Source organism: Leptonychotes weddellii, chromosome 10 (assembly GCF_054177405.1).
Source record: "Leptonychotes weddellii isolate Sample4059 chromosome 10, ASM5417740v2, whole genome shotgun sequence".
Classification (NCBI taxonomy): Eukaryota; Metazoa; Chordata; class Mammalia; order Carnivora; family Phocidae; genus Leptonychotes; species Leptonychotes weddellii.
Window position 1 is genome coordinate 105362339 of NC_138378.1, and position 25825 is coordinate 105388163.

The window sequence follows — 25825 nt, forward strand, 5'->3', positions numbered from 1 at the left end:
CAATACTGGTGGATCTAAAAATTTAACATCTTCAAAATGAAAAATGCCCTAGACTCCTTCTAACACACACTCCTGCCTACGGGAGCATTCTTCAACTTCTTGTGATTGTGTCCATTTGTCATTTTCCCCAACCTTTGTTATGGGGGCAGAGGAGAAATTGGGACAGTGAAGACCTTGAGAGAAGAATCTGTAAGAGTATGGTTGTCAGCCGTACTTCTCCTCTAGGCATTTCGACAAACAGGGGCATCAGGGGTGGTGCTCTTAGCAGTCAGAGAGATCAGATAGATAGTAATTCAAAAGCCTTCATGATCTGTGGCTCAGTCCTTGCAGTAGAAACCTGGCTTAGAAACTTTTTCTCAAAGCCAAATAATTTCATATATGAATTAGGGATTTCTGTGTAATTAGAGAGAATAATGGATAATTGATGAATATCTGTGAGCCTTTGAACATACTCATACAGGTTGAAATTGGGAAATACATATCCTGCAACTTGGTTCTTTTGGAAGATTGTTTTGGCAATTTTATTTTTCTCCTATTTCCATATGAACTTAGGATCCGTGTGTTTTATAAAAAAGGCAGCTATGATTTTGATAGGGATTGAAATGAATCTGTAGATCCATTTGGGGACTTTTGCCATCTTCACACTATTATGTCTTCCAGTGCATGAACATGAAATGTTTTCCCATTTTTTTTTTAGATCTTCTTTAATTTCCTTCAATGATATTTTATAGTTTTCAGTGTACAAGTCTTCCATTTCTTTGATTAAATTTTTTCCTGAGAATTTTATTCTTTTTGATGCTGTTGTAAATGTAATTGTTTTCTTAATTTCATTTTTAGGTTGTCCACTGCTAGTAGATAGAAATGCAAGTGATTTTTTGTATTGGCCTTTGCCATGTGACTTTATTGAACTTATTAGCTTTAATCGTTTTGGGGGGATTTGCTTGTGTGTTGGTGGATTTTTTTTTTTAAGGCTGACCCCTGTTTTTTGGTGGATTCTTTAGGGTTTTCTGTATATGAGATCATGTCATCTACAAATAGAGGTAGTTTTACTTCTTCCTTTATAATTTGGATATATTTTCTTTTTCTTGCCTAATTGTTGTGATATACCTTCACTATGGAATGATAATTTGGCTGGATTTAGAATCTAGCCAAAAGATGTTTTCCCTTCATTCTTTGAAGATATCATTCCTCTTTTATTTTGTAACCTCTATTATCTTGTAATCTGATAACAATCTGATTCTCCTTCCTTTCTATTGACTTTCTCATGTTTTACTAGTAACTTTTAGGGTTTTCTTTGTAACATTGGTAATATAAAGTTTTACTATAATCCATCTGGCTATGAGCTCTTTTCTTTTTAGTTTATTTCTATTTAATTTAATTTGTTTTAATACTCAGAGGATTCTTATTCTCTAAAGGCTCGTATCTTTCATCAGTTCTAAAAAATCGTTCATTCTCTTTGGTCTCTGGAACTCTGAGAGATAGACCTCAAGACTGGAATTAGCTCTTACATTTGTTTAAAAAAAAAAAAAAGTACCATCACTCTTTTGCTGGATTCAGTCTGGTATTCAGCCTGTCTTTGGAGTTGTTTTTTTTTAATCTCAATAATGATGATTTTCATTTTTAAAATCTCATATTTCTTATTTTTGAGGGTGTTATGGATACTATTCTATCCCTTAGGTGGCTGAGGATATTAGATATACTAATTTTAAAGACTTTTATAGATGCTCTGTTTTCTCTGATTTTACGGGCAGGGTTGGGGGAGGTTTGGTGTTGATTAAGTTCTTCTAGCTTCCTCAGAGGTGGCCAGCCGTCCTTGGGTGGGGGTCATGGCAGCTTAGCACAGCCCCTGTTCACCACAATGCCACCTTGTTTATTTTCTTCCTTGGGGGGGGGGTTCTTCATTTTTCTTTTTTTAGGTTTAAAGAGAGTTTCCTTTTTTCATTTTGTTTCTAGCTATGCATGCATCTATTTATTTTTGTATCTTTAAATCGTTTTTCTTTGGTGCAGGAGGTTAAGCTCTCAGCATGGGCTCAGTCTGCCACCTTGAACCAGAGGTCTCCCCACTACTTTTTAGCAGATTTATAATTCACTGTCGTAGCGCTGTCTTCAAAGGGCTCTGTGTGGCCTTTCCAGCAGAGACTTTGATACACATTTAATGAATGGTGTGTGGTTCTTTATTCCCCTTGCAAACTCCCTAATGTATTAGGACATTTCAAATTACTTTTAGATTCTTTTGGCCCAGAAATTAAATACCAAGACTGCTCTAGCAGGCATCACTGGCCGGATGCATTTAGCCGTTTCTTCATATGAGAAGTGTTGCTGTTTTCGCGTGCTCAGGTGAGCTCCTGAGCCCGCTGTTTCATCATCATTACACCTCCCTGTTAGCTACCCTTGGAATTCCTTGTCTGGACATATTTCTCTAGTTAAAATTCATGTGAGCTCTTCATGAATTTGCACTTTTAGGTTTAGTGAACGCATTGTTTCAAGTAGGTTAGAACTGTAAGTAGAATCATAAAATTTCATTCTTGAACCGGTATTTGTTGAACACCCACTCTATGTCAGTCATGGTGTTAGGTTGTTAGGTATGCAGTGTGAACTCGGGTGCAACAGACGCGGTGGGCCCTGCTCTCCGGAAGTTGACAGCCTCTTAAGTGAGACCAATCAAGAAGTCAATGCTAATTACATGTAACTGCAAACTGGTAAGTCCTATAAAGGAAAAGAACGGGATACTCTGCATGAGTAGAGCAGACACTTCTAATTTAAATTTTGTAATAAGGAAAGGGATTTTCAAACTTTTTGAAAAGCAGCAGCGGAATATTTTGTTTATGACATTTTATATGGAGTGGACGTGGAGCTGCTTTACTGACACGAAGTTCAGGTCTAATCTTCCTCTTGCTCTCCTCCATGGTTACTGAGGCATCTCGTGGAATCCTTTGATGCTCAGGGAGTGCATGTGGAAACCACTGTTCTAGAACCAACCCCTTCATTTCACAGACCAGTTAGCTGAGGCACAGAGGGCTTCATTGTCCAGCATCATGTAGATCACTCAGTCTGCCGAGTACCAGAATCAGAACAAGAACCCACCTCTCCCAAATGTGTGTTCATTTCACTGCCCACTGCTCTGGTTCCCCTTTGATGTGTTTTATTATAAAATTAAGGTATTTCAGTCTCTGCTATGCTGTAGTTCTTTTTTACCCCTTAAATTATTTTTACCCATTGTTGTTCACATTGCACTTCACATTCTGTGCTCTGCTCCCCTTTGTATATCCTTAGAGTTTGTAGCCTTGGAAGATATCCCACTGCTATTTTGTTTTTATTTTATTTCTGACATGTCATAGAAATCAACTCTTTCATTTTCTGCCAAGAATTCAAACACACACATCCGTTTTATTCTTTAGGCTTTTAAAATTTATATCAAAGTGTTTATATTAACCCGTTAGCATTCTGATTTGTTGGGTTGTTTTTTCTTGCCTCTTCATTTATCTTGGCAAACGAAAGAATTCTCTGCCAGGCACTTCAGTTGTTAGTCTAGGTTTCATTTTGACTTCCTCCTGTTTTTAGTGTAATACTTGTGTATCTTGTACTGTTTTTGTTTTTGTTTTGTTTTACTGTGGCAGAAAAGTTCAGGGCCTTGGTAATATTTTTGCCTGGACACTTAGGAAGCATAAGGAAGTGGTGAAAATTAAGACAGCCTAGGACCTGAGGCTTAGTGTCTGGGCAGTGAGTGCAGAAAGGAAGGTGTTTGTCCTGATTTGGGAGCCTGGTAGGGAATCAATGGTTTGGAGCAGAATGGCACGTGAGAGCTGTACTTAGGAAAGTAATTTTAGCTGTGCGAAATCTGATGAGTAACCATCAAAAGTTGTCTGGACCCTGGCGGACTAACAGAAAGCCGTTCTGATGTTATTTACGTTCTGCCACCAAGGACTGCCGTGTGGTGATGCCAGTGGACTTGCAGACCAGGCGCAGGTAGATGGAACGGCTCTGGAGGAGAGGAAAGAGATTAGAGGGCACAGGATGACTCAGAGCGTCCGGGACATTCTCATTCTGTGGATGCCCCACTGGAGGTGTCCCTGGAAGCCCATTTGGCAGCTCACACTGTACCCCTTCTGTCACAGCTGCCCTCTGACGAGCTGCCCTTAGGAAGCAGGGAGCTCTTGACATCCAAGGAGGAGGTAGACACCATTGTCTGTTTTTTTTCACTCTGTGTTCCCATTAACTCCTTCGACAAAACAAATAACCAAGCCTTTACTAGTTCTCCCTTCCTCCCAATCCTACGTACCTGGACTGCTTGGCAGACACAGTCCAGCAGACTACTTTCCTCTCAAGCCTTAGGCAGTTAGGGGAGGAGGTAGGGGGATGCTCCATAATGGCCCCCTCAGAATGGAATTGCAGACTGCATGAATTGGGTCAGTGATTCGCAGCAGAACTTGGATTCCCCTGCAAGACGTGTGTTTCATGTTTATGCGTCCAAGGAGTGGTACCTACTCTGTGTGTTACATCTGCCTTTCTGTCATTGGCTGCACTCGACTGCTTGACGGGCTTGCTGCAGAGTGAGGACGCGTGTTTGCCTTCTAGTGAATTGTTCTCTCGTACCTGCTCTCCCCAAAATGCTCCGTGGGATAAACTGCCTTGTGGAGAAGATTCTTCGCCATGTGATTGTTCTGTTTCCTTAGAGACAACAGCAGTGTAACGCACTAGATGCCAAATCCATAGAGAAAGAAGAGGTATTTGCTACAGAACGTAAAGGTTTGATAGCTTTTCCTTGCCTTTATGTATTTGCTGTTTGAGCTGCTGGGCTGATGATGATCATGTTTATTTTTGGCAGGATGTAAGAGCCTCTGGAACTTCCCAGGCATTTATTATAAAAAGGGGAAGCCCACTGCATCTTGTCCTGTCTAGTTCATGGTAAAAATACCTGAGAATCAGCTGTCTTCTCTAAGAATGTATCTGTTTCCATTTTTGAACACAAATTTCATAATGACCATACAAGCAAATCAGGAAATGACATTGTTGCATCATGCAGTGACCTCTCTATGAACAGAAACTGTTGAAGTATTTAAGTTGCTCTCTTTTCTCATCTTTCTAGAAATACAGGAGTTGATGTCTACATAAAGTATTGACAAGTTCCTCTCTAAGCTTAATGAATAAAGAGAACAAAAAAAGGAGGGATTCGGCATGGAAAGGTTTTTTAAGATAAAATAGTACATTTCTGTCGATTTAGTTATCTATCTTATAGACCCTTTCCCTGCTTTTTCAATAGAATAATATTAAACTGAGCAATAGTACTAAATAATTTGCTAACTCAGTCATTCATTTTGCACTTCTGCCCTTTTCCAGAGTTAGAGCAAGATATCTGGGTTCCTCAGGGTGTCTCTAGCTGCTGTCTGGTGGTGAAAGTTCTGTATAAGAATGTGTTTGTGGTAAACCTTTCCTTCCTGAGAAATATTTCATTATAAGTATTATACCACAAATGGCTATGGTGAACTGCTAGAAATTGAATTTGAAGCATGTGTGTCTATTGGTAGGTCTTTTTTACGTTGATGAATTAGTTGCAGTGTGTTTAGATTAGTAGTTGGTTTGGAAATTTAAATCTCTCTGTTGGTTCAATAATAGTAAATGACCAATATCATAAATGTACTAAGCTAGAAGTCAGAGAATCTTCATTGTAAATATGTAACATTATATTTATACTACATTTATCATACCATATGTTTTGTTGTTTTTTTTCCTAACCTTATGGTTTCCCAAAAGGCAGTTTTGTTTGTTTAACTTCTTTGCTTTGGCAGATAACCATAAAACATAGTGGAGTAACGGGGAATGGTTTGTCTGGTATAGAGAAGTAAAGAGCAAAACATCGTATTCCTTAAGGAGCATAAAAATGATCTGCACTTGTCATAACTGTTGTCAGGCAGGGTGCTTGAGAGAGTAATAGAATCATAGATATAAAGGGGATCTTAGAATATGTCCTCCTTCATATTTCACCAGAGTTATAGTCAGTATGCCAGTGTTATAAATCATTGTCACTCCCAAAGATTCTCTTCATCATAATGGAATAATTAGATAAACTGTCTTATTAGATCATATATTGTTTTAACGTGGGGGTCCGTGACTAGTTTTATAGGCTACTAAATTTTGGAGGGTAGTGACAAAGAAGAGAGAAACACATCCTACCTTCATCCTATGCTCAGTGTTCATCTAGGCTGATGATCCCAGCAGAGATCCCAAAGTGCCTGGATCCTGGACACTGCCACTTAACACTTTACTTTTGAAAAAAGTTAATCTTTAAGTAAGTGAATATTTTTCATTGATTTGCTCTGCAGCCTTTTTTCCAGGAACAATAACCTCTTTAGAGAATTGGTCCTCTCAGCCCTGTGTATGCTGTTCTGAGAGTACTACCAATCAAAGTATTGGGCGCTTGTGTACCAGAAGGGGTTTTCTGGGAATTTCCAGTTGGAATGGGAGGAAGAGGTTTTGTTCTCCAGTGTAGAGGCTACAGTTTTAGGCAGAAACTATTTCTTGTTAGCGGAAAAAGCCACGAGATATGCATAGACTCACACCTAAAGTGAGATCTCAGCAAGGATAAGAGTCAGCGTCCTAATGACATTCCAGTGTCCTGGAAGCCAGCTGCACCACCACCCTTCATGAAGTTTACTTATGAATTTAGTGATCATTTAGTGATGACACACAGTAAATTCCTCTTTTTTTTTCCTAAGCTACTTCAAGTTAGATTTGAAGCCAGTGGTCCTATTCTTCCCTGAGAGTTCTGATTTGAAATTTTCATTTGCATAATACAGGGATGCCTGGGGTAGGATGGTAAGTCTGTGGATTTGAATTATTCGGTGGTTTTAGAACCAGAAAAAAGTGGGTTCTGATACTGGTTCTGCCACTTACTAATTTGTGACTTGGAGCATGTTAATTCGCTTCTTTGATCTTTATTTCCTTATTAGTGAAATAGGAATACCATGATGAGTAGTAACAAGAATTCAAATAATGTATCTGAGGACCTAGCTCAATGCTAATGCAATGGTCATACTTAACAAATGATAGTTCACTGCCCCTTCCCTCCCCAACCTTCTCCAGTGTTCTAAAAGTAAAGAAATAAATGTAGAATATACAGCTAATCTTCTAACTTCCATAGGATTTTTCTAGCTCTTTTGTTGTACTGATCTTTAGTTAATTGCTGGAAATAATTAAGTTGTCGTCTTTCTTTGTTATAAATGATTTTACACATTTTTGGTTGTAAATGATAATTGTCAAGTCACATTTGACCTAAGAATTATAATATGTTAAGCTGGGGGCGCCTGGGTGGCTCAGTGCGTTAAGGGTCTGCCTTCGACTCAGGGCATGATCCCAGGCTCCTGGGATCGATCCCCGCATCGCGCTCCCTGCTCCACGGGAAGCCTGCTTCTCCCTCTCCCACTCCCCCTGCTTGTGTTCCCTCTCTCACTGTGTCTCTCTCTGTCAAATAAAATCTTAAAAAAAAAAAAAAAGTTAAGCTGAAGCTTAAGTGCCTGTTGTTGTGATGACTGATGATTATGAGAACTGACTGGTTTATAAACTTTTTTTTTTTAAAGATTTTATTTACTTATTTGACAGAGAGAGACACAGTGAGAGAGGGAACACATGCAGGGGGAGTGGGAGAGGGAGAAGCAGGCTTCCCGTGGAGCAGGGAGCCCGATGCGGGGCTCGATTCCAGGACCCTAGGATCATGACCTGAGCTGAAGGCAGACGCTTAACACACTGAGCCACCCAGGCGCCCCTGGTTTATAAACTTCTTGTGGGCAGACACAGCCTTCCACTTTGTTTTGTTTTTTGCCTTTTCTCAAAGCCCCAGACAGTGCCTGGCATGAATAGGGCATGGATTTTACTTCTTTTGTATGGTGATAAGGTCCTTGTTTCTTTAAATGGAGTTCGTAGTAATCAGAAGGGCTTGGTGGAGATACTGAAATTTCAGGAGCCATTTCTCTGATAAGAGAAGTGAGAAAGAATGTAATGGGGCCAAGGATAGGTATCTAGGGGAAGACTTGAAAGCAGGGGCGAAGAACAACTTGCTTGAAGGATATGGAAAACCTAAGTAGTTTGATAGATGAAAGAATAATGTGGTCGACAGGTGAGTTTTGAATTTGTGTTAAAGTATGGTGAAATCTGCTACATGATCTTAAAGATGAGAATGGAGATCAGAGTGAGTAGGGAAGATCATTTCAGAAGCAACGCAGGTGTCTAGAATTGAAGGCAAATAGCTGGCTACAAAATAATTAACGGAAATGATTAAATACCTCATATGTAAAGCACTGTTTGGGCAATGATCAAGTAAATGAAAGCATAAGGCATGATAAAATCTTTTTCCCTTTCACACTAACAGTAATAAACAGACCCAAAAATCAAGTAAAAAGTCCCCAGGGGCGTGATTCGCAGGTCGCTGTCAAGTTAAAGGGAATTGCAGGACTGCAGCCTTAACCTCTATAAACAGAATATTCTGGGAGGAAGAGCAAGATAATGAGCAAATACTTTAAGAAGTCTAGGGTAGGGTAAGCATCCACCTATCTGGATGACTTCCCACAGAAGGAGTTCTGTCAAAGGGCCTACAGAAAAGTGACAGCCCTCACAGGTGCCCAGGATCTCACTTGTTCTCTCAGGCTGTGGCTGGCTTTGTTCATGTACTCCTTTATTCATGCACAATTTTTAAGTAGCAATTTTACTTAAATAACGACATCATATTTTCACATCCTTGGTTAGAGAGTTCTACCCAAAAAGTGTTTACCTCTGGAGCTGAGTCAGCTTAAAAAACCAGAACAAGTAATTACACTCGATGTTGGTCCTGAGCCCAGTGGTAAACTCCTTTTTTTTTTTTTTAAATCAGCAGTCTGGCTGATAGATAATTTGCTCATTAAATATATGTAGTTTGTTAGGCTGAGATGAGGAATCCATAAGACCTTTGAAATTAAGATTAGATTTTAAATTCATCTTAATAAATTAGAGATCTGTTTTTGAAGGAAACAATTTATACCAGCTTATCTAGTTTTCCTTGAGGCAGCCTAGAAGTGGCGAAGGATGGGAGCTCTGCAGCCAGGTGGTCTGAGTTCAGATAGGCATTCATAATACAGAGCTCTAATAATGTGATAGGGGAGAGAATAAATCACCCCAAAACTGTACTCCAGGGGTATATAGTTTTACCTTCCTATAAAAACAATTTTTAATTGATCTATAGAAATAGATTATTTCCTATAGAAATAATTTTTAAGAACTATGATCTAACACCATGCCTTTGTTTTTAATTTATAGACTAAACAGTCTCAAGTAAGCTTTTCTAAAAGCGTAGTAATCAAAGGTAGTAGAGACACTATACCATAATGATTGGTTAAGAACAGAGACACAAGAGCCATACTGCCTTGGTTCAGATCCTACTTCTGCCACAATTTAGCTGTGACCTCCGGTCAATTACTTCTCTCTGTGCCTTGGTGTCTCCCTCTGTAAAATAAAGTTAATAATAGTATCTGTCTCATTGGTGGTTGTGAGGTTTAAATAAGTGAATCCTTGGGAAACGTTTGAACTGAGTGTGATACATATTAAGCACGCAACAAGTATTGCTGCTTCTGTTATTATTAAAGACACTCCATTCTGGTGATTCCATGACGAAGTCACATATGCGAACTTGCTGTGGATGCGAACAATACAAATATATTTACCAAATACAACCACTAATTATGTTGTTACTCCATGCTCCGAGACTAGTCTTAACAAAGCTGAAGTTAACAGAAAGACGACTTCTCATCCACTCTTCACTCCTCTGTATTCCACAGCATGGTGCTAACTCATGACCAGCAAATATTCCGTAGAAGCCTGAGCCATGTCTCATACTCTGCTGGGTAGTTGAAATACAATGGTTAAAACACACACACATACACACACAAATTTCTTACAGTCTGGTAGAGGAAATAAGGTAGCCTGATCTAAGATTTTTTTTTTTTAAGATTTTATTTATTTATTTGAGAGAGAGAGAGAGAATGAGGGAGAGAGAGCACATGAGAGGGGGGAGGGTCAGAGGGAGAAGCAGACTCCCTGCTGAGCAGGGAGCCTGATGTGGGACTCGATCCCGGGACTCCAGGATCATGACCTGAGCCTAAGGCAGTTGCTTAACCAACTGAGCCACCCAGGTGCCCCTAAGGTAGCCTGATCTAATATGTTTTCTTGACTTTCTTTTGGGGGATTGTGGGGTAAGGATGTTGGGGGGTTGTGCAGTTATGTATCTACTTAAATCATTTGAAGGTCTTTTGTCTACTAACAGACTTCAGTTGGTTAAACGCTTTCCTACAGTTTGCTTTCTTAAGGATAACAGTACACTTTAGAGAATTTGACTCAGTGGTATTATAGCTTCTATTTTTCCTTTTTGTCTTTTTTTGGGCCCCCTCCCCCGCCCCCGTGGAGGGAAGGGGAGGGACAGAGGGAGAGGAAGGGAGAGAATCTCAAGCAGGCTCCATGCCCAGCAAGAAGCCCGCTGTGGAGCTCCATCCTACAACCCTAAGATCTTGACCTGAGCCAAAATCAAGAGTTGGATCCTTAAGTAACTGAGCCATCCAGGCACCCCTTTTGTTTTTGTCTTTTTTTTTTTTTACATTAAGCATCTTTTTCTGTGAAAATCAGGAAAAATTTAACTGGAGAATTTGGGGAAATACAGGAAAGTATAAATAGACAGGAAAAAGTTACCTATAATTACACTTCTCTTCACATTTTGACATATTTCCTTCAGATACTTTGTTTTACACTTATTATACTATAATATATGATTGTTATTATATTATTTAGCTGACACCATGGTGTGTGTATGTATAATTTTATTTTATTTTACAGGGTTACTGTGAGGATAAAATAAATAATATATTTAAGGCTTTAAACACGGTGTCTGATAGGTATGCATCAAACATTCAAAAATTGTTAGCTATTATTGTAGCTATCTTGCCCTTTTTTACTTCTTACATGCTAAGCATTTGGAAAGTCTTAATAAGCATTATATTTTAATGACAGCATAATATCCTATAATTATGAATGTACTAGGGCTTACTTTTCCTTTCCCTCATATTTGAACAGCTAAGTTTCTTCCAGAATTATCTTATTGTAAATAATATTTACATAAATATTTTAAAATACAAACCTATCTTTGCATTTCTGATTAATTCCTTGGAATATAGATTCTTAGGGAATTGCTGAGTCAAAATGAACATTTTTATTTTTTTATTTTATTTATTTATTTTTTTAAAGATTTTATTTATTTATTTGACAGAGAGAGAGAGAGAGACAGTGAGAGAGGGAAAATAAGCAGGGGGAGTGGGAGAGGGAGAAGCAGGCTTCCCGGCAGAGCAGGGAGCCCAATGCGGGGCTCGATCCCAGGACCCTGAGATCATGACCTGAGCCGAAGGCAGACGCTTAATGACTGAGCCACCCAGGTGCCCCCAAATGAACATTTTTAAAGAACTTTGATGGATGTGTTGCCAAATTGCCCTCTAGAAATTTTGCTTAACTTTATACTTTCACTCTTACTTAGTAAAGTAACGAGCTATGTCAGAAAATCCTCTCCAGCACTAAGGATTGCTTTTTTAAAAAACATGATCATTATTTTTATTTATTTATTTATTTATTTTTAAGAGTTTTTTTTTTTTTTTAAAGATTTTATTTATTTGACAGAGAGAGAGACAGCGAGAGAGGGAACACAAGCAGGGGGAGTGGGAGAGGGAGAAGCAGGCTTCCCGCTGAGCAGGGAGCCCGATTCGGGGCTCGGTCCCAGGACCCTGGGATCCTGACATGAGCCGAAGGCAGCTGCTTAACGACTGAGCCACCCAGGCGCCCCCATGATCATTATTTTTAGAAGGGAAAATGGTCTATAATTTTAATAATTTTTTTCATAATTAAAATGTTTTTGTTATTTATATTTCTTTTTAAAGGTGTATTTTCACTTTGCCCTTTTATTAAATTGAAACCTTAATAATTTTGTTATAAATTTGTGTGACTCCCTTTTATATTAAGGCTATTAATTTTCTTGCTCTGTCACATTTGTTGAAATAGTGTCCTAAATTTATATTTTTCTTTCTTTTCTGATTTTTAAAATTCAAATTAATTGTTCTTTTCCTTCCTAATTTTTCCATTGCTTTTGAGCTTAGGAATTCCTTTCTATCCATAGACCCATATGTTTTTTTCCAATTTATATAATTTAACATTTACATTTAGCTCTTTAACACCCTGGAAATACATTTTTTTTCATGTGGTAAGGTGATCTCAATATTTTCCCATGGCATGTTGCAGTTTTTCTTACTTCTATTAAATACTTATTGCATTATATTGTAATTATTTTTTCTATAAATTATTTTTATTATAAATAATTTTTCTTCCTCATAGGACTTAAGTTTTTATCTTTTTCATTTTTATCCCCAGCAGCTAGCACCATACCACCCACTTTGTAGAGAACAAATAGTTGATAAATGAAAAAAGAAATATACAGTTATATATAATTTGTCCTGTAAGATTTTAAATGCATGATGAATTATTCATCATCTATTCCTAGCTTTCAAAACCTTCAGAGAGATTCTGTAGCAATTTTAATTTCAAGTTAGTGCACATTCCAGAGCATCTGCCAGAATGGAGTGGTCTGGTCATAAGAGAAGTAATGTGAAAATGACTTGTACCCGTAAATGAAATTTTTACTTTATAGCAAGAAGTGTATCTGACCAGTAACTGGAAGCTCTTTACCTGTTATCTAAGCCACCCTCTTACTGGATATTTCTGCAAACCTATCCTGCTCTATTTGAAAATAGTAAATAAAAATATACCTTTATAGTGATCAGAATACTCAAATGAATAGCTACAATTTAAATAATGATGCTCAATTATTTTCAAACTTGGTATCTCACCTGGGTTCCTATTCTCCTTCTTCCAACTGCTTTCTAGATATCACGTACCTGACTCAGTTCTCCTACCTTATCTTTTTTTTTTTTTAAGATTTTATTTATTTATTTATTTGACAGAGAGAGCGAGCGATAGAGACAGCAGGAACATAAGCAGGGGGAGTGGGAGAGGGAGAAGCAGGCTTCCCGCGGAGCAAGGAGCCCGATGCGGGGCTCGATCCCAGGATCCTGGGATCATGACCTGAGCCAAAGGCAGACGCTTAACGACTGAGCCATCCAGGCGCCTCTACCTTATCTTTTTTACCTGAGCAGTATTTTTTCTTTTCTCTCTTTCCCACTGTCCACCCTTGTAATCCCTGACCTGGACAATTGTCATAACCTCTTAATTGGTCTCCCAGCTTCCATTCCATCCTTCTTCCCAATCCATTGTACATAAATGATTTTTAAATGGGGTAAGCATTAGAAAAAGTCCTCTTTCCCCTCAAGATTCAGGTTCACTAAATTGAGGGCAGACCTTGGGTACTTGTTTTACAAAAAGCTTCCAAGATGATTCCTATGCACACCTTTGATTAAAACCAATGATTTACAAGCTTCTCAGGTTATCTTTTCAAAGCCCAACCATAGGTACATCATCCTTTGACTTGAAAGTGTTCTGTGCTTCCCCCACTGCCTCTAGATAAAGTCCAGACTTCTTAGCTTGTGGTAGAACAGGCTTCATTCACATCCTGGCCCTAATCTACTTTTCCAGAGGCATTTTCAGATACTCCCCTTCAAGTGCCTCTGAGTCCGCCAACTAAGTAAGTCCCAAATATGCCATGTACTTTTGGGTTTTAGTCCCCTTTTCCATATCACTTTGTCCAACTGGGGTGCCCTTAACTTTTTTTCTGTAGCTGGGAATCTCTCTCCCTCAATGTTAGCTCGCCCTGACTACTCTTGCCCCTCCTTTCTCCAGGCAGGAGTCACTGCTCTTCACTGGACTCAACACTTTGTACTTGTGTTGCTGCTCTCACTACTTTGCATAGTGATAATTTGTTTATATATCTGTCTTCATCAATATATGATTAGGTTATTGAGGTAAAAATAGTCTTACTTATCTTTTATGAGTAGGCACCCAGTAAGAATGCTTCTTTCCTTTTGATTAAGATTTTAAAAATTCCAAGTCTTCTTTTTATACCTACCTCTTCTGCCTAGCAGATTACTTCTATTTGTATCATCCATTTGCTTCTATCTTCTCATCAAAAAATTGGCATGTCTTATGAACAAAGAAGGAACCTTCCGAATTTGTACCAAGTGATGGTTGGTGGTCATTTGGGTATCACAGAACTCATTAGTGTCTAAAGATACCTTGCTGAGATCTTCAACAAAGGAAGATGTAGAACATCTGGTGACCTGTTCAATGTATTCAACAGGTTTTGAATGTTAAAGAAGACTACCAAAACTGATCTGATCACTTGGATCAATTCTGCTTTGTAAGTTTCTGTAACTGGTACCATTAATGTCTACTTCACACCTGGAAGCATTCTTTCAGCTGTCTTATAGGAACTATGAAACAGAAGTCATTTAAGCCAGAAGTCATTTATGGTATATTACATCTTCTAAGACCATGTCTGAATTGTTGGCTTTCACAGTGAATTGTGGGTCTTTGGTAGATCCTACAGTAAAGACCCCCTTTATGTTTTCAAATACCTCTTTCATTTTGGACCTCAAACACATAGTACCTATTTTTCTAGCAAAACGTGCTAGAAGTTCACAAAGGCCATGAAGCTTGGGGGGAGTTATGATTAGCTTCCAACTTACAGTGTAATCATTACTGTCTGGTTCTGAATATTAGAGAAGAGGCTTTGATATGTGTGCTCTAAGATAATAATTGTGCATGATATCTGCCAAGAGATAGAGATGATTATTAATGACTTTTGTGGCATCAGACCAAACAAAATACTACAAATCATGAAATTTTATTGCATGGATCCATGTGTAAGAAATTTTTAAGAAGTTTTTTTTTTCTATTGTCATTTTTCCTCTGAGAATATCAGACAGGAAATTGAATGTAGTAGTATCTTCAATATTGAAAAATACTAGGTAACTGCATTAGTTCTGAAAGCAACATGAGCATGTCCTTATCTTATTTGGGAAATGGGTTACGAATAACAATATATTAAAGAGGTAAAGCCCATTCTATTTTCAGGAGCAGAATGTTTCTGGTGCCCTCAAGCATGAAAAGCTATGGTGTTGGATTTGTCTCTCTCATAGGAATTGTCTCCTTGTTCCATTTGGACAATTGATTTAAAAGGACTAGAGGCAAAAATATAAATTTAGGATGAAAATTAAGTTAATCTCTGTATTCAGTTTAATTAGTCAGCCTAAAACGATTGATTATAACGCAGCACAGCCATGGGCATTAATAGGCTTGAAAGTTTGGGGGCAATATTGGATACCTGCCTGGAAGATAGGTAGGGAGATGAATAGTGTGGAATTAAATTCTCGCCTAGAAAGGCATATTTCAATTCTGAATGTCTTACTTTGTGACTTGTCACATAAAGGGAGGAATGTGTAACAGTAAACATAGTGCTGTGGCTTAAAAATCAGGAGACCTAAATCTGTTCCCTGCAAATTACATTCCATCTTTGATCCTGTCCATTAAATGGAAAATCATTTAAAATATTTCCTTACCCAGAAATGAAATTGAGTTAAAAGAAAGGGAGGAGTGTATATAGACAGATACAGAGATAGGTAGGTAGGTAGGTAGGTACACAGGTAGGTTGATAGATTGATCCATCCCTCTTAACCTTTCCTTTAGATTCCTTGGCTTTACCTGAAAATTTTCCCTTGAGTCTCTGTTTGAGTGTACTGTAAAACCTGCAAAATAGCAAAGACTCTGGTCCCTTAATATTCACCAAGCCTTGCTAAGTATAACCTCTACAAAAACACTTTATATAATTAACTCAGCACTTAAATATAAGGAGAAACCAGGAGCTAGTTCCCAGCATCTAAATATGAGAGAAGGACTTTTCTACTTCACTTTTTGGCTTTGATGGACAAATTTCTCTGAAAAGTACTTCTTTCAATTTAGAAGAGGAAGTGAGAGATTTCCCAGGAGTAATATTTAGCAATAGTCATGTGGCTCCAAATGCAAGGCAGAAACCCTTTGTAGCTGAACTTGGTCAGGAAGGAGAGGAGCTGAAGATGGCTGAAAGGCAAAATCATAGATCCCTTTTGGTAACTTTGGAGTCATTCATTTACGACTCTCCAAGACGAAGCAATAGACCTTGACTCCAGAAAACCAGCGCTAAAGACAAGTTGTTAAAAATACTTACCTTCAAATTTAAATTTGGATTAGGTTATAAAAGGAAGCATTCTAATTAGAGGATCAGTATAAAATTGTTAAGGTTCTAGTAAAGGACTAATAAAAGAATTTAGTATTTAACAGTCTGTTTTGGAAAAAATATGGAAACTAAGTCCGAGGGAAGACAGTGATCTCTAACCAAATCAGGAAAAACATGCATGTTGCCATTGTGACCTGTATACTACAAACATCAAAGGTCTCATAACCCTGGAAAGCACCTACAATGCAAAGAAATTAAGTAGCAGCTCAGACTTGTGTCCTAAACTATGAAACAAAAGCCAGCGGAGTTACTCCGTGTTGCGGTGTGTGTGTAATTGGTCACTCCTCCTGGTACAGCACAGCTCTGTGGCCCGTTGGCTTTGAGCTCGAGAACCCTTTCTGTGGAGTTTGCTTGGGCTGCACGTATCGATTCCCACCTGGCTCCCACTGTGCTTATCAGGAGGAATGATAGTTGGTTCCTTTGCTCTTATCACTCTTTCATTTGTTTCCCCTGGTCATGTTGGTAATTATTAATATAATGTAAATGTCTTTGCTTTCAGTCCACCTCGGCCGCTGGCTAATATGAATGACACCATGGTGAGCCACACGTCCTCCGGAGCACCCACTCCCACCAAGAGGTATGTAGGGTTCATGCCTCAGTCACTGCTCAGAGTTGGCCTGGCCTGGGAAGCAGAGCATTCCACAGGACGTAAAGGACTGGCTTTCTTTCTCCTCCTTTAACTGTCTTTTAATATTATTTTCTAATTTTTTTCTTCCTTTTTTTCCTACTAACTCGTAAATATAGCAACCGAAGGAGTCCGCTTGTGAGTGGTGCCTGGGGGGTGGAAGCTCTTCATTTGTGATAAGCAGTGGATAGAGAGAGTGTCAAAGCAGATTAGGCACTTTTGAGATCTTTTTTTTTTTTTTTTTAACATTAAACAGTATTTTGATGATCATGAATTGCAACAATTTTGCATTTGTGTTCTTTAAATGTCAAAGATCGTTTCTGCTTCCTGATTAGACTGTGTGAATTGAATTAATCTCTGATACTCTCCTAAATCATTCTATATATGATTCATGAACATTTAAGTTGAAAGCCTGAGTCTCTCTCTTAGTTATACAAGGAGTTTCCTGTAGGGTCCTACAAGGAGCTAGAACTGTGTACTCCTTTCTCTTCTTTATTTAATTTACTCTTCTCCAAAATTCTCTTAGGCAGGACTTAAAAGAACTCTATAAAATGGCTTACTTTCTGTTTGATTTGAGCTGTTCCATAATCAGAGCATTGCAGGAACTCCCTCAAGGGCACAGCCATTAAAGAATTCTTTCTCTTTTTTTTTAAGATTTTTTTTTTATTATTATTTATTTGCGAGAGAGAGAATGAGAGACAGAGAGCATGAGAGGGAGGAGGGTCAGAGGGAGAAGTAGACTCCCTGCTGAGCAGGGAGCCTGATGTGGGACTCGATCCCGGGACTCCAGGATCATGACCTGAGCCGAAGGCAGTCGCTTAACCAGCTGAGCCACCCCGGGCGCCCTAAAGAATTCTTTCTAACAGTCATCACCCAAAGAGAAGAAAAAAAAAACAACAAAGACATTCCAGCTGACTCCCCAAGTTCTTCCTGAATTAAACTACTTTGTGTGCCATATGTACTGATTGCTTTGGATAATTCAGCTGTAGAAATGTCATCTTCTTAATGATACTTTGACTTAACATATAATATATAATACTTAAGATCAGCTGTATTTGTTCCCATTGGCTAAAACTCCTGGAGCACTGTTTCCCAAACTTGACTGATGAGAAGAATCGGAAGAATCATCTAGGTCAGTTGTTAAAAATATAATCTTCTGGGACCACATCAAACCCAGTGGATCCTGAGATCCTGAGAAGCTACACCTTCAATAATAAGTATTCCAGGTGATTCTTACCATCAAGCAAGTTTGGGAAAGAGCCTTAGAAGGAAGCTAAGGAGTGCACTGAGGAGTTCGGGACTTAATAAATTAGAGTGACCTGATAATGCAGTGTTATCCACTAGGAGACTCGACCAACCAGGTAAGAGCGCTCGCCCTCCACCTTCCTGAGACACTACCAGCAGGGAACAGCCACACCGCTTCCTTTGGGCAGAGCTGAGGGGTGTCGATGCCTAGAGCATAGACTTGAGCCAGACTATCGGCATTTGGATCCTGACCCACCCCTGACCTTGAACAAGATTCGTATCTTCATTTTTTAAATTTATAGAATGGGGACAATAAGAGTGTCTACCTTGTGGGGTTATGTGAGAATTTAAGATACTGTTTTCATTATTTAAGAAGTAAACTAATGAGAGAACAAGTGGGTGGGTATGAAGAGGTAACTTAGAAATAATACCCTTTCAAGGAAGAACAGAGAACTTCTGGAAGGATACAGAACAATTAAATCTCTCCCACCAACTGAGATAATGCAACAACGCTCGCTGGCCTTAGTCCTTAATTTTTTATGTTAAAACACCCTTAGCGTTCAAATCCAGACCCAGAATCTAAATATCAACTCCAGGGATGTTTCCATTTCAAAACCAAGAGACCAAGGTGGATTATTGAAACAAGTCAGCTTGCACGTGGTAGATTAGTCACAGCAAGGCCAGCTATTAGGGTTTTACTTCATCTGAGTTGTTCTCTTCATTTACTAGTTTTGTCACTCTGAGTCACTTGAGTCCCTGAGGGCCCTAAGTGCCCGGTGACCAAGGCCCCAGACATTCAGTGACCGCAGCTAAACGTAGCTGCCAGAGGCTATTAGAGGGGGGGCCTCTTTCTGAACAATGTTTTTTGCTTGAGAAGACTGACAGAGGGGGCTCAGGAACAGTGCTAATCACTGCTGCTTCTGTGAAAGGACCAGCCTTTATGCTGGGTGTTGCAGTATTGAGCCCCAGGCTTAGGATTAAGTGGCCTGCGGCAGTTGGCAGTCACTTTTGAAAGTTGTTTCAGGTGGTATACTATAGCCTGGATTAAGATTTTATTTTAAAGTCAACAGTTTAGCTAGTACCTCTTTCTAGCTGAGCTAAGTCTAGTAGAGTTGGTCAATCCTCAAGGTGGTTGTCACACTGTATAGGGGTTGAGCAGCAAAAAGAGGCAGCCAAGCCCTTAGCGGGCCAGAACGGAAGACTGGGCGCTTTCATTTATCGAGAAGAGTAGTTGCTGGAGTAGAGGCCATATGGGAACAAGATGGTCCCACCCTAACGATTTAGTCCTTAGAATTTTGGAGATTTCATTTATATCTGGGATGAGATTGTGATGTAACATGTGGACATTAATTGCATAATTCATAGATTTGGCTTTTCATGGCCCAAGTTACCAAACCTGGTAAATTTCCAGCTAGTATTCTATATACTTCCTTAAGGACTCATCAGTTTTTCTTTCCTCCTCTGAATGTCGTCAGACCTGTGTCTCCAGAGTCTGATGAAAGCTAGGAACCCACACATCAGCACAATCACAGAACTTCCTCTGCTGGGGCAGAGAATCCTCAAGGGGATTAAAGTTCCTTTAGAGCTCAGCGTAAGACATAAATCACTGAATCAGACAAAACATGCACAGTAATAAAAATGCAGGAAAAATTTAAGAGCTACAGTTTCTATCTTTTCAGTAGGCAGTGGGTATAAAAATAGTGACAGCCACAAGGGTCAAAAATACTATATTAGTCCAAATAGAAGATCGTCACAAATGTAAGAGTTAACTTTTTATTTTTATTTATTTACTTTTTAAAGATTTATTTATTTTAGAAAGAGAGTGGGTGCATGTGCATGAGCGGGCCTCAGGGCAGCCGAAGAGGGAGAGAGAGAGAATCCTCAAGCCCACTCCCTGATGAATGCAGAGACTGACACAGGGCTTGATTCCAGGACTCTGAGATCATGATCTGAGCCACAATCGAGAGTCGGACACATAACCGACTGAGCCATCCAGGCACCCCAAGAGTTACTTTTTTTTTTTTTCTTTTACAATTTTATTTATTTATTTGACAGAGAGAGACACAGCGAGAGAGGGAACACAAGCAGGGGGAGTGGGAGAGGGAGAAGCAGGCTTCCCGCTGAGCCAGGAGACTGATGCGGGGCTTGATCCCAGAACCCCGGGATCATCACCCGAGCTGAAGGCAGATGCTTAAGGACTGAGCCACCTAGGCACCCCAAGAGTTACTTTTTAAAGAAGAAAACCTTATCAATTGCAGAGATGCTGGCTGTCATGTGAGATACAATGAATTATGTTCCTGCAAGGGTCCACTGTGGGGGTTTGCTCTGTATAATATTCTTTTAGTATGCCTATATTGAAATTGCTATAATTGAGTAGAAATTTCATTTTTTGCTTCAGTATAATTAGTTTCTGGAAATTTGCTTTCTTTCAAAAGAACCAAAACAATACACTTAAAAACAAACAACAAAAAACTTTCAAAACTTTAAAACAGAGACTTAAAATCCCTCCCCTTCTACCTGATTCCTCCAAGGCTTGCTTCGGTCCGTCTCCTTCCACAGGGTTCAGAATGTGGATGGTGATATTATTCTCTGGACTATTGTACTGTTTCTAATCATAATGTACTTTCAGACCAATATGGTAAATGATGCCAATATTTTTAATTTTTTAATATCTCCTAAAGCCTTAGCTTTATGAATTTTTATGAATATTTAAACTTTCACAATTCTCTGGGCATTTCATAGAACTATGGCAGTAACAAAGACTTCCAATATCAAACTTCTGCTTTGTGCATTTGGTTGATATATTAGTATCAACTCTTTTTAACTTCAGGTATTAAAATTTAACGTCAAAAAGCACAAACCCCATTAAGCAAGATGAAAAAGTTTAAGTTTTAATGATCTCTATAACATTGTGTTCATAATGGATACTACACTGTACACTTAAAAACGTGTTAAGTGGGTAGATCTCATGTTACCTGTTCTTAGTTAAAAAAAACAAGAAGGAAAAAAAGGGACAGCTCCACAAAGACAAAGGCAAAAGCAGGAAGCAAAGGGCAGAAGCGTTCATGGATCACAAAAGCAATGGAAAAGCTGCTGGGATGCCCACCTGTAGCTTCTCCATCTCTTGGTTACTCTCAGAATGCCATCTCCATTCCCTGCTGCTGTGAACCACCCTCTCCTAATCCTGCTGACGGCCTCAGGTGCACAGCCACAGAGTCGCCTCAAGAGGTTGTGTTTTCCTACCTTGGATTAGAAAACTCCAAGGAAGGACTCCTGCTGTCCTGGGCTGTATTACTGCCAGTCCGTGTGTCTGTGATGGGCTACACCCATTAGACCTACATCATCAAGACGGAGGGAGGAGGATTTCCCCAAAAGAAGGTTATACTGTCAGGAACAGAAGAGAGAGGCCATGGGAAAGACATATAACAAGGTTGTTGGCAGACCACTGTTTTGCTACCCAGTACACCAGCGTGTGCAAAAGTGTGTACATACACCCATCCATACACACCTTCTCATACCGTTTCCACTAACAGGGCTTTCCTTCACATAATGCACATAATGAATTCCATGTAAAATTCCATGTAAAACTGGAGAGTGCACGTCTCTCCCAGGAGTCTGTCCGCCTCCTGTAACAGCCCTGGGTGCTGGATACCTAGGCTATGTCCACTCATCCAGGTCAGGTCTCTATATGTCTTTTTGTGACTCATCAACCCATCCTACCCTGAAGCAGATAATAAGTTGTGAGCACTATGCACCCAGTATAGAAAGTATAGATCAGGAAGGAGGAGAATTGTAATTCAGATAGTGGGGAAAGGGAAGTGACAGACAACATGGCATATTGAGCCACATTTGCCTATGTTTCCTTTTGAAACACCACCAAAATGACAGCCAAGAGATCATCTTGAGTAAAAACTCACAAGAAGAAAGAAAAACGGAAGAGGAGACAATGGCAATGAGAATTTGGAAGCAGCAGAGCAGATGAGTGACTGGAAACTGATTTATGGATTGGAGAAGACCAGAGCCTCAGCTGACAGCAAGAGGAGCCCAGAAGAAAGCCCGCCCCAGGAATGAGAAGGCTCTGAAAAGGAGGATGCAGAACAGTTGGCTGGTAGTCTGTACAGGAAGCACTTAGAGCCTCAGATTGTCTGCATATTGGGTAACTGCCCCTACCCCACTCTGCCAAAGAGTTGAGGTTTATGTTTGGGTTTTCTGGAACAATACAACCCCCATAAGACCTTAGTTGTCTTAATTATCTCACCCTCAGTGGGCGAGACAACTGCTTTCAGACAACCTATCTCCCAGTTTAACCATTTGCTTTTCTCAGTAGCCATGTAGCAAAGATTGATGTATTCCCTCCTTGGGATGGAGTGTTGCTACCATCCACACCTCAGCTTGACTCAGCTAGTTCTTCTCAGTGTTACTCTCCACTTCTAGTATCAGTTTCTCTTTTAGTCGGAACCCTTGGTTCTAAGTGACAGAAGCTCAGTTTGAATTAGCTTAGGGAAAACAAGAAGGTTTTGGGGTTTTTTTAAAATTTATTTTAGAGTGTGAGTGCAAGCAGGGGGAGGGGCAGAGGGAGACGGAGAGGGAGAGAAGCAGACTCTGCCCTGAGAGTGGAGCCCGACAAGGTGCTCAGTCTCAGGACCCTGAGATCATGACCTGAGCCAGAACCAAGAGTCGGACGCTTAACACACGAGCCACCCAGGTGCCCCTGAAGGTTTTTGTTTTTGTAGCCAAACTGTGGGAAGAGCAGAGTGGTATGTGGCTGGTCCTCAGGGATGACCAGAGCCAGGGGAGCTCTAACTCGCTTAGATGTTTCCCTACCTCCCTCAGCTATGCTCCTGCTCATTGTTCCTCCCTGTTGTATGTCACCTGCTTCTTCCCTAACATAGCTACCTTTCACATGACAGGGAATATATCCATGACACCTGTGTGTTCATATTTCATAACCTCACTACCCTGTGGTGATTGACCTTCTCTTTGTTCCAACTTGAAAACTCCCAATGAAAGTTCTTTTTGGTCCATTGCGGATCGTGTTACTCACCCACTGGTTTTCTGTTTGCTGGCCCCACCTAAAATAACATGGTTGAATGGGTAGGGGTCGATCTCCAAAGAAGGTGTTCTGCTGTCTGTGGAGAAGGTAGGAAGCTGAAGAGATGCATAGCTATAGGCTTCTTTTTTGGGTGGTTTCTGAAAAATATTGCATGTGTAAGTATATTATATCACCCTTCCATTAGCATAGATTTGCTTCAGGAGACCCTTTTTTCCCCTACCACCTCATTTTTATTTCTCTCAAGGGTTAAATAGTGCTTTCTGTTCTGTTCAGATTATTAAGATGTATTGTGTTGGGACATAACACTGTCTTTGGGAGATAACAGGTAAATATTAGAGCCACTAATTCTTAGTAGTCACCAATTGCTAGGAATCTTAAGTAAAGTCAAGATTTTATCAGTCAGAAGTTTTTAACTTTAACACGTACTTCGGAAGAAGGAGAAGCGTTTTGGGGTAGGGGCAGAGGGAGAGCGAGAATCCCAAGCAGGCTCCATGCGTGACACGGGGCTCTATCTCACCACCCTGAGATCATGATCTGAGCCAAAATCAAGAGTCAGACATTTAACTGACTGAGCCGTCCAGGCGCCCCGGAAAAGCATTTTTTAAAGACCAGAGGAGGCCATAGTATAAATATTATTTCTGAGCTGAAGACACAGAGATGAGTTGCACTATAATAGTATTAAAATGGCTTTATGAATGGGTGCCAACGTAAAGGTTTTATCTTGTTATCTACAGAATACTGCAGAATGACAAAAGCCACAGTCTGCTGTGTTTTAGACGGAAAATAACAGAGATATTGGCGCAACTAAGAAAGGAGGCAACCTGAAATTGGTCAAGCCAGAAAACTATCCATTTGGGAACTCAGGCTACTGATGCTCTTCCCTCCTGTGAAATGAGAATATGAAGAGTTTGGTTGAGGGGCGCCTGGGTGGCTCACTTGGTTTCATGTTTTACTCTTGATCTTAGTTCAGGTCTTAATCTCAGGGTCATGAGTTCCATGCCCAGCATGGAGCCTACTTAAAAATTTTTAAAAAGAAATAAGAGTTTGGTTGAAAAGCAAGAATTGATGAGGATTTAAGCATGATCATGAAACAAGTAGCTTGCATGAATTCTTCATGAAGATCTCTCCAAGACAACACAAGAATTACTTTTTTCTCCGATCTATTTTTGAAAGACAGAAAAGCAGAGTAATTGAAAATTAACACATAATCTTATGGGTTGCAGGGTCCTCAGTGTTGGCAGATTTCCAAAGTCCATCTGATGGCCCAGGCAGACAGCCAGGTTTCAACTGTTTCTGGGTTGGGATTAAATTCCATTTCCATTCAAGCATTTAAGGTAAATGCTTCAGCAATTCTAACTCAGGTTAGTACAAACAAAAAGGTTGAGTATTTCCAAGTCCATACTTTAAAGCTTAAGTTTGAAAAATTGAAGCCTACAGAAGCATAGTAACTAATAGTTTCCACCTTTCATTGGACTAAGGCTAGAGGGTCTCAACATGAGCAAGAATTATATCCATTATGGACTGTCAGCTGAACAGAGGGGAAGAAGGAACAGGTCTGGGGAGGAAAACTGAGTTCAGTGTTGCCATGTTCAGACTGAGATGCCTGAGAGATCCTGAGAGTGAAGACGGGTTCTGTGGATTTTGGATGTGGGGGGCCAAGGAAGGGGATGGATGATTCTCCTCCAGGTTCCTTTCTGGCTTAAGTTAAGGTACTTGTGGTTGAAACACAGGAGGGAAATTTGGGCAAAAAGATAACAAGATTATGTTGAGTTAGAAGTACCTATGGGACACAGAGGAGCCAGACCTTAGCATGAGTTCTTGTCATCCAGATTCTTCCAGCTACCTCAGATTCACACTAGCAAAGGACAGACAGGTACTCAGATCCAACAAATGACCAGTAGAACCTACACACACCCACCCACCCACCCACCCACCCACACACACACACACACACAATTTTACCCATTTTTCACATCTGCCTTGGAGACTATTAACTTGAATACCTCTTGACCATATGTCCTGTTAAGAAGCTGACTCAGGGGCATCTGGGTGGCTAAGTCGGTTAAGTGTTTGCCTTCAGCTCAGGTCATGGTCCCAGGGTCCTGGGATTGAGTCTCGCATCGGGCTCCCTGCTCATCAGGAACCTGCTTCTCCCTCTGCCCCCCCCAACTCGTGGATTCTCTCGCTCATAAATAAATAAATCTAAAAACAAAAAAAGGGGGGCGCCTGGGTGGCTCAGGTGGTTAAGCGTCTGCCTTCGGCTCAGGTCATGATCCCAGGGTCCTGGGATCAAGCCCCGCATCAGGTTCCCTGCTCGGCGGGAAGCCTGCTTCTCCCTCTCCCACTCCCCCTGCTTGTGTTCCCTCTCTTGCTGTGTCTCTCTCTGTCAAATAAATAAAATCTTAAAAAAAAAAAAAAAAAAGCTGTCTACAAAGCAGGGCACTGCTCTGTAGTGACATGCCAAGGGTTTGCACATTTAATGGAAATCCCTATAGCAATGCTGAAACTCCTATGGTGATTCAGTTTAACCATGGTTTTTCATTCCTTTTAACATCAAACTATTAAAATATTTCAACTTACTGTAGTAAAGCAGATATTTGAAACAAATCAGTGCTGTGGTTAACAA

The 25825-nt window shown here is 39.9% G+C and overlaps 1 protein-coding gene across 10 annotated transcripts in view; it reads left to right on the top strand.

Moving 5' to 3' along the window:
* Window positions 1-25825, top strand: part of DTNB (dystrobrevin beta) — a 174796-nt gene that overhangs the window by 80467 nt on the left and 68504 nt on the right. For all 10 annotated transcript variants that reach the window (XM_081797092.1, XM_081797093.1, XM_081797095.1 and 7 more), the window contains exon 6: window positions 16776-16853. In XM_081797092.1, the coding sequence (XP_081653218.1) occupies window positions 16776-16853 (78 nt within the window). The remainder of the gene's footprint in view (window positions 1-16775; window positions 16854-25825) is intronic.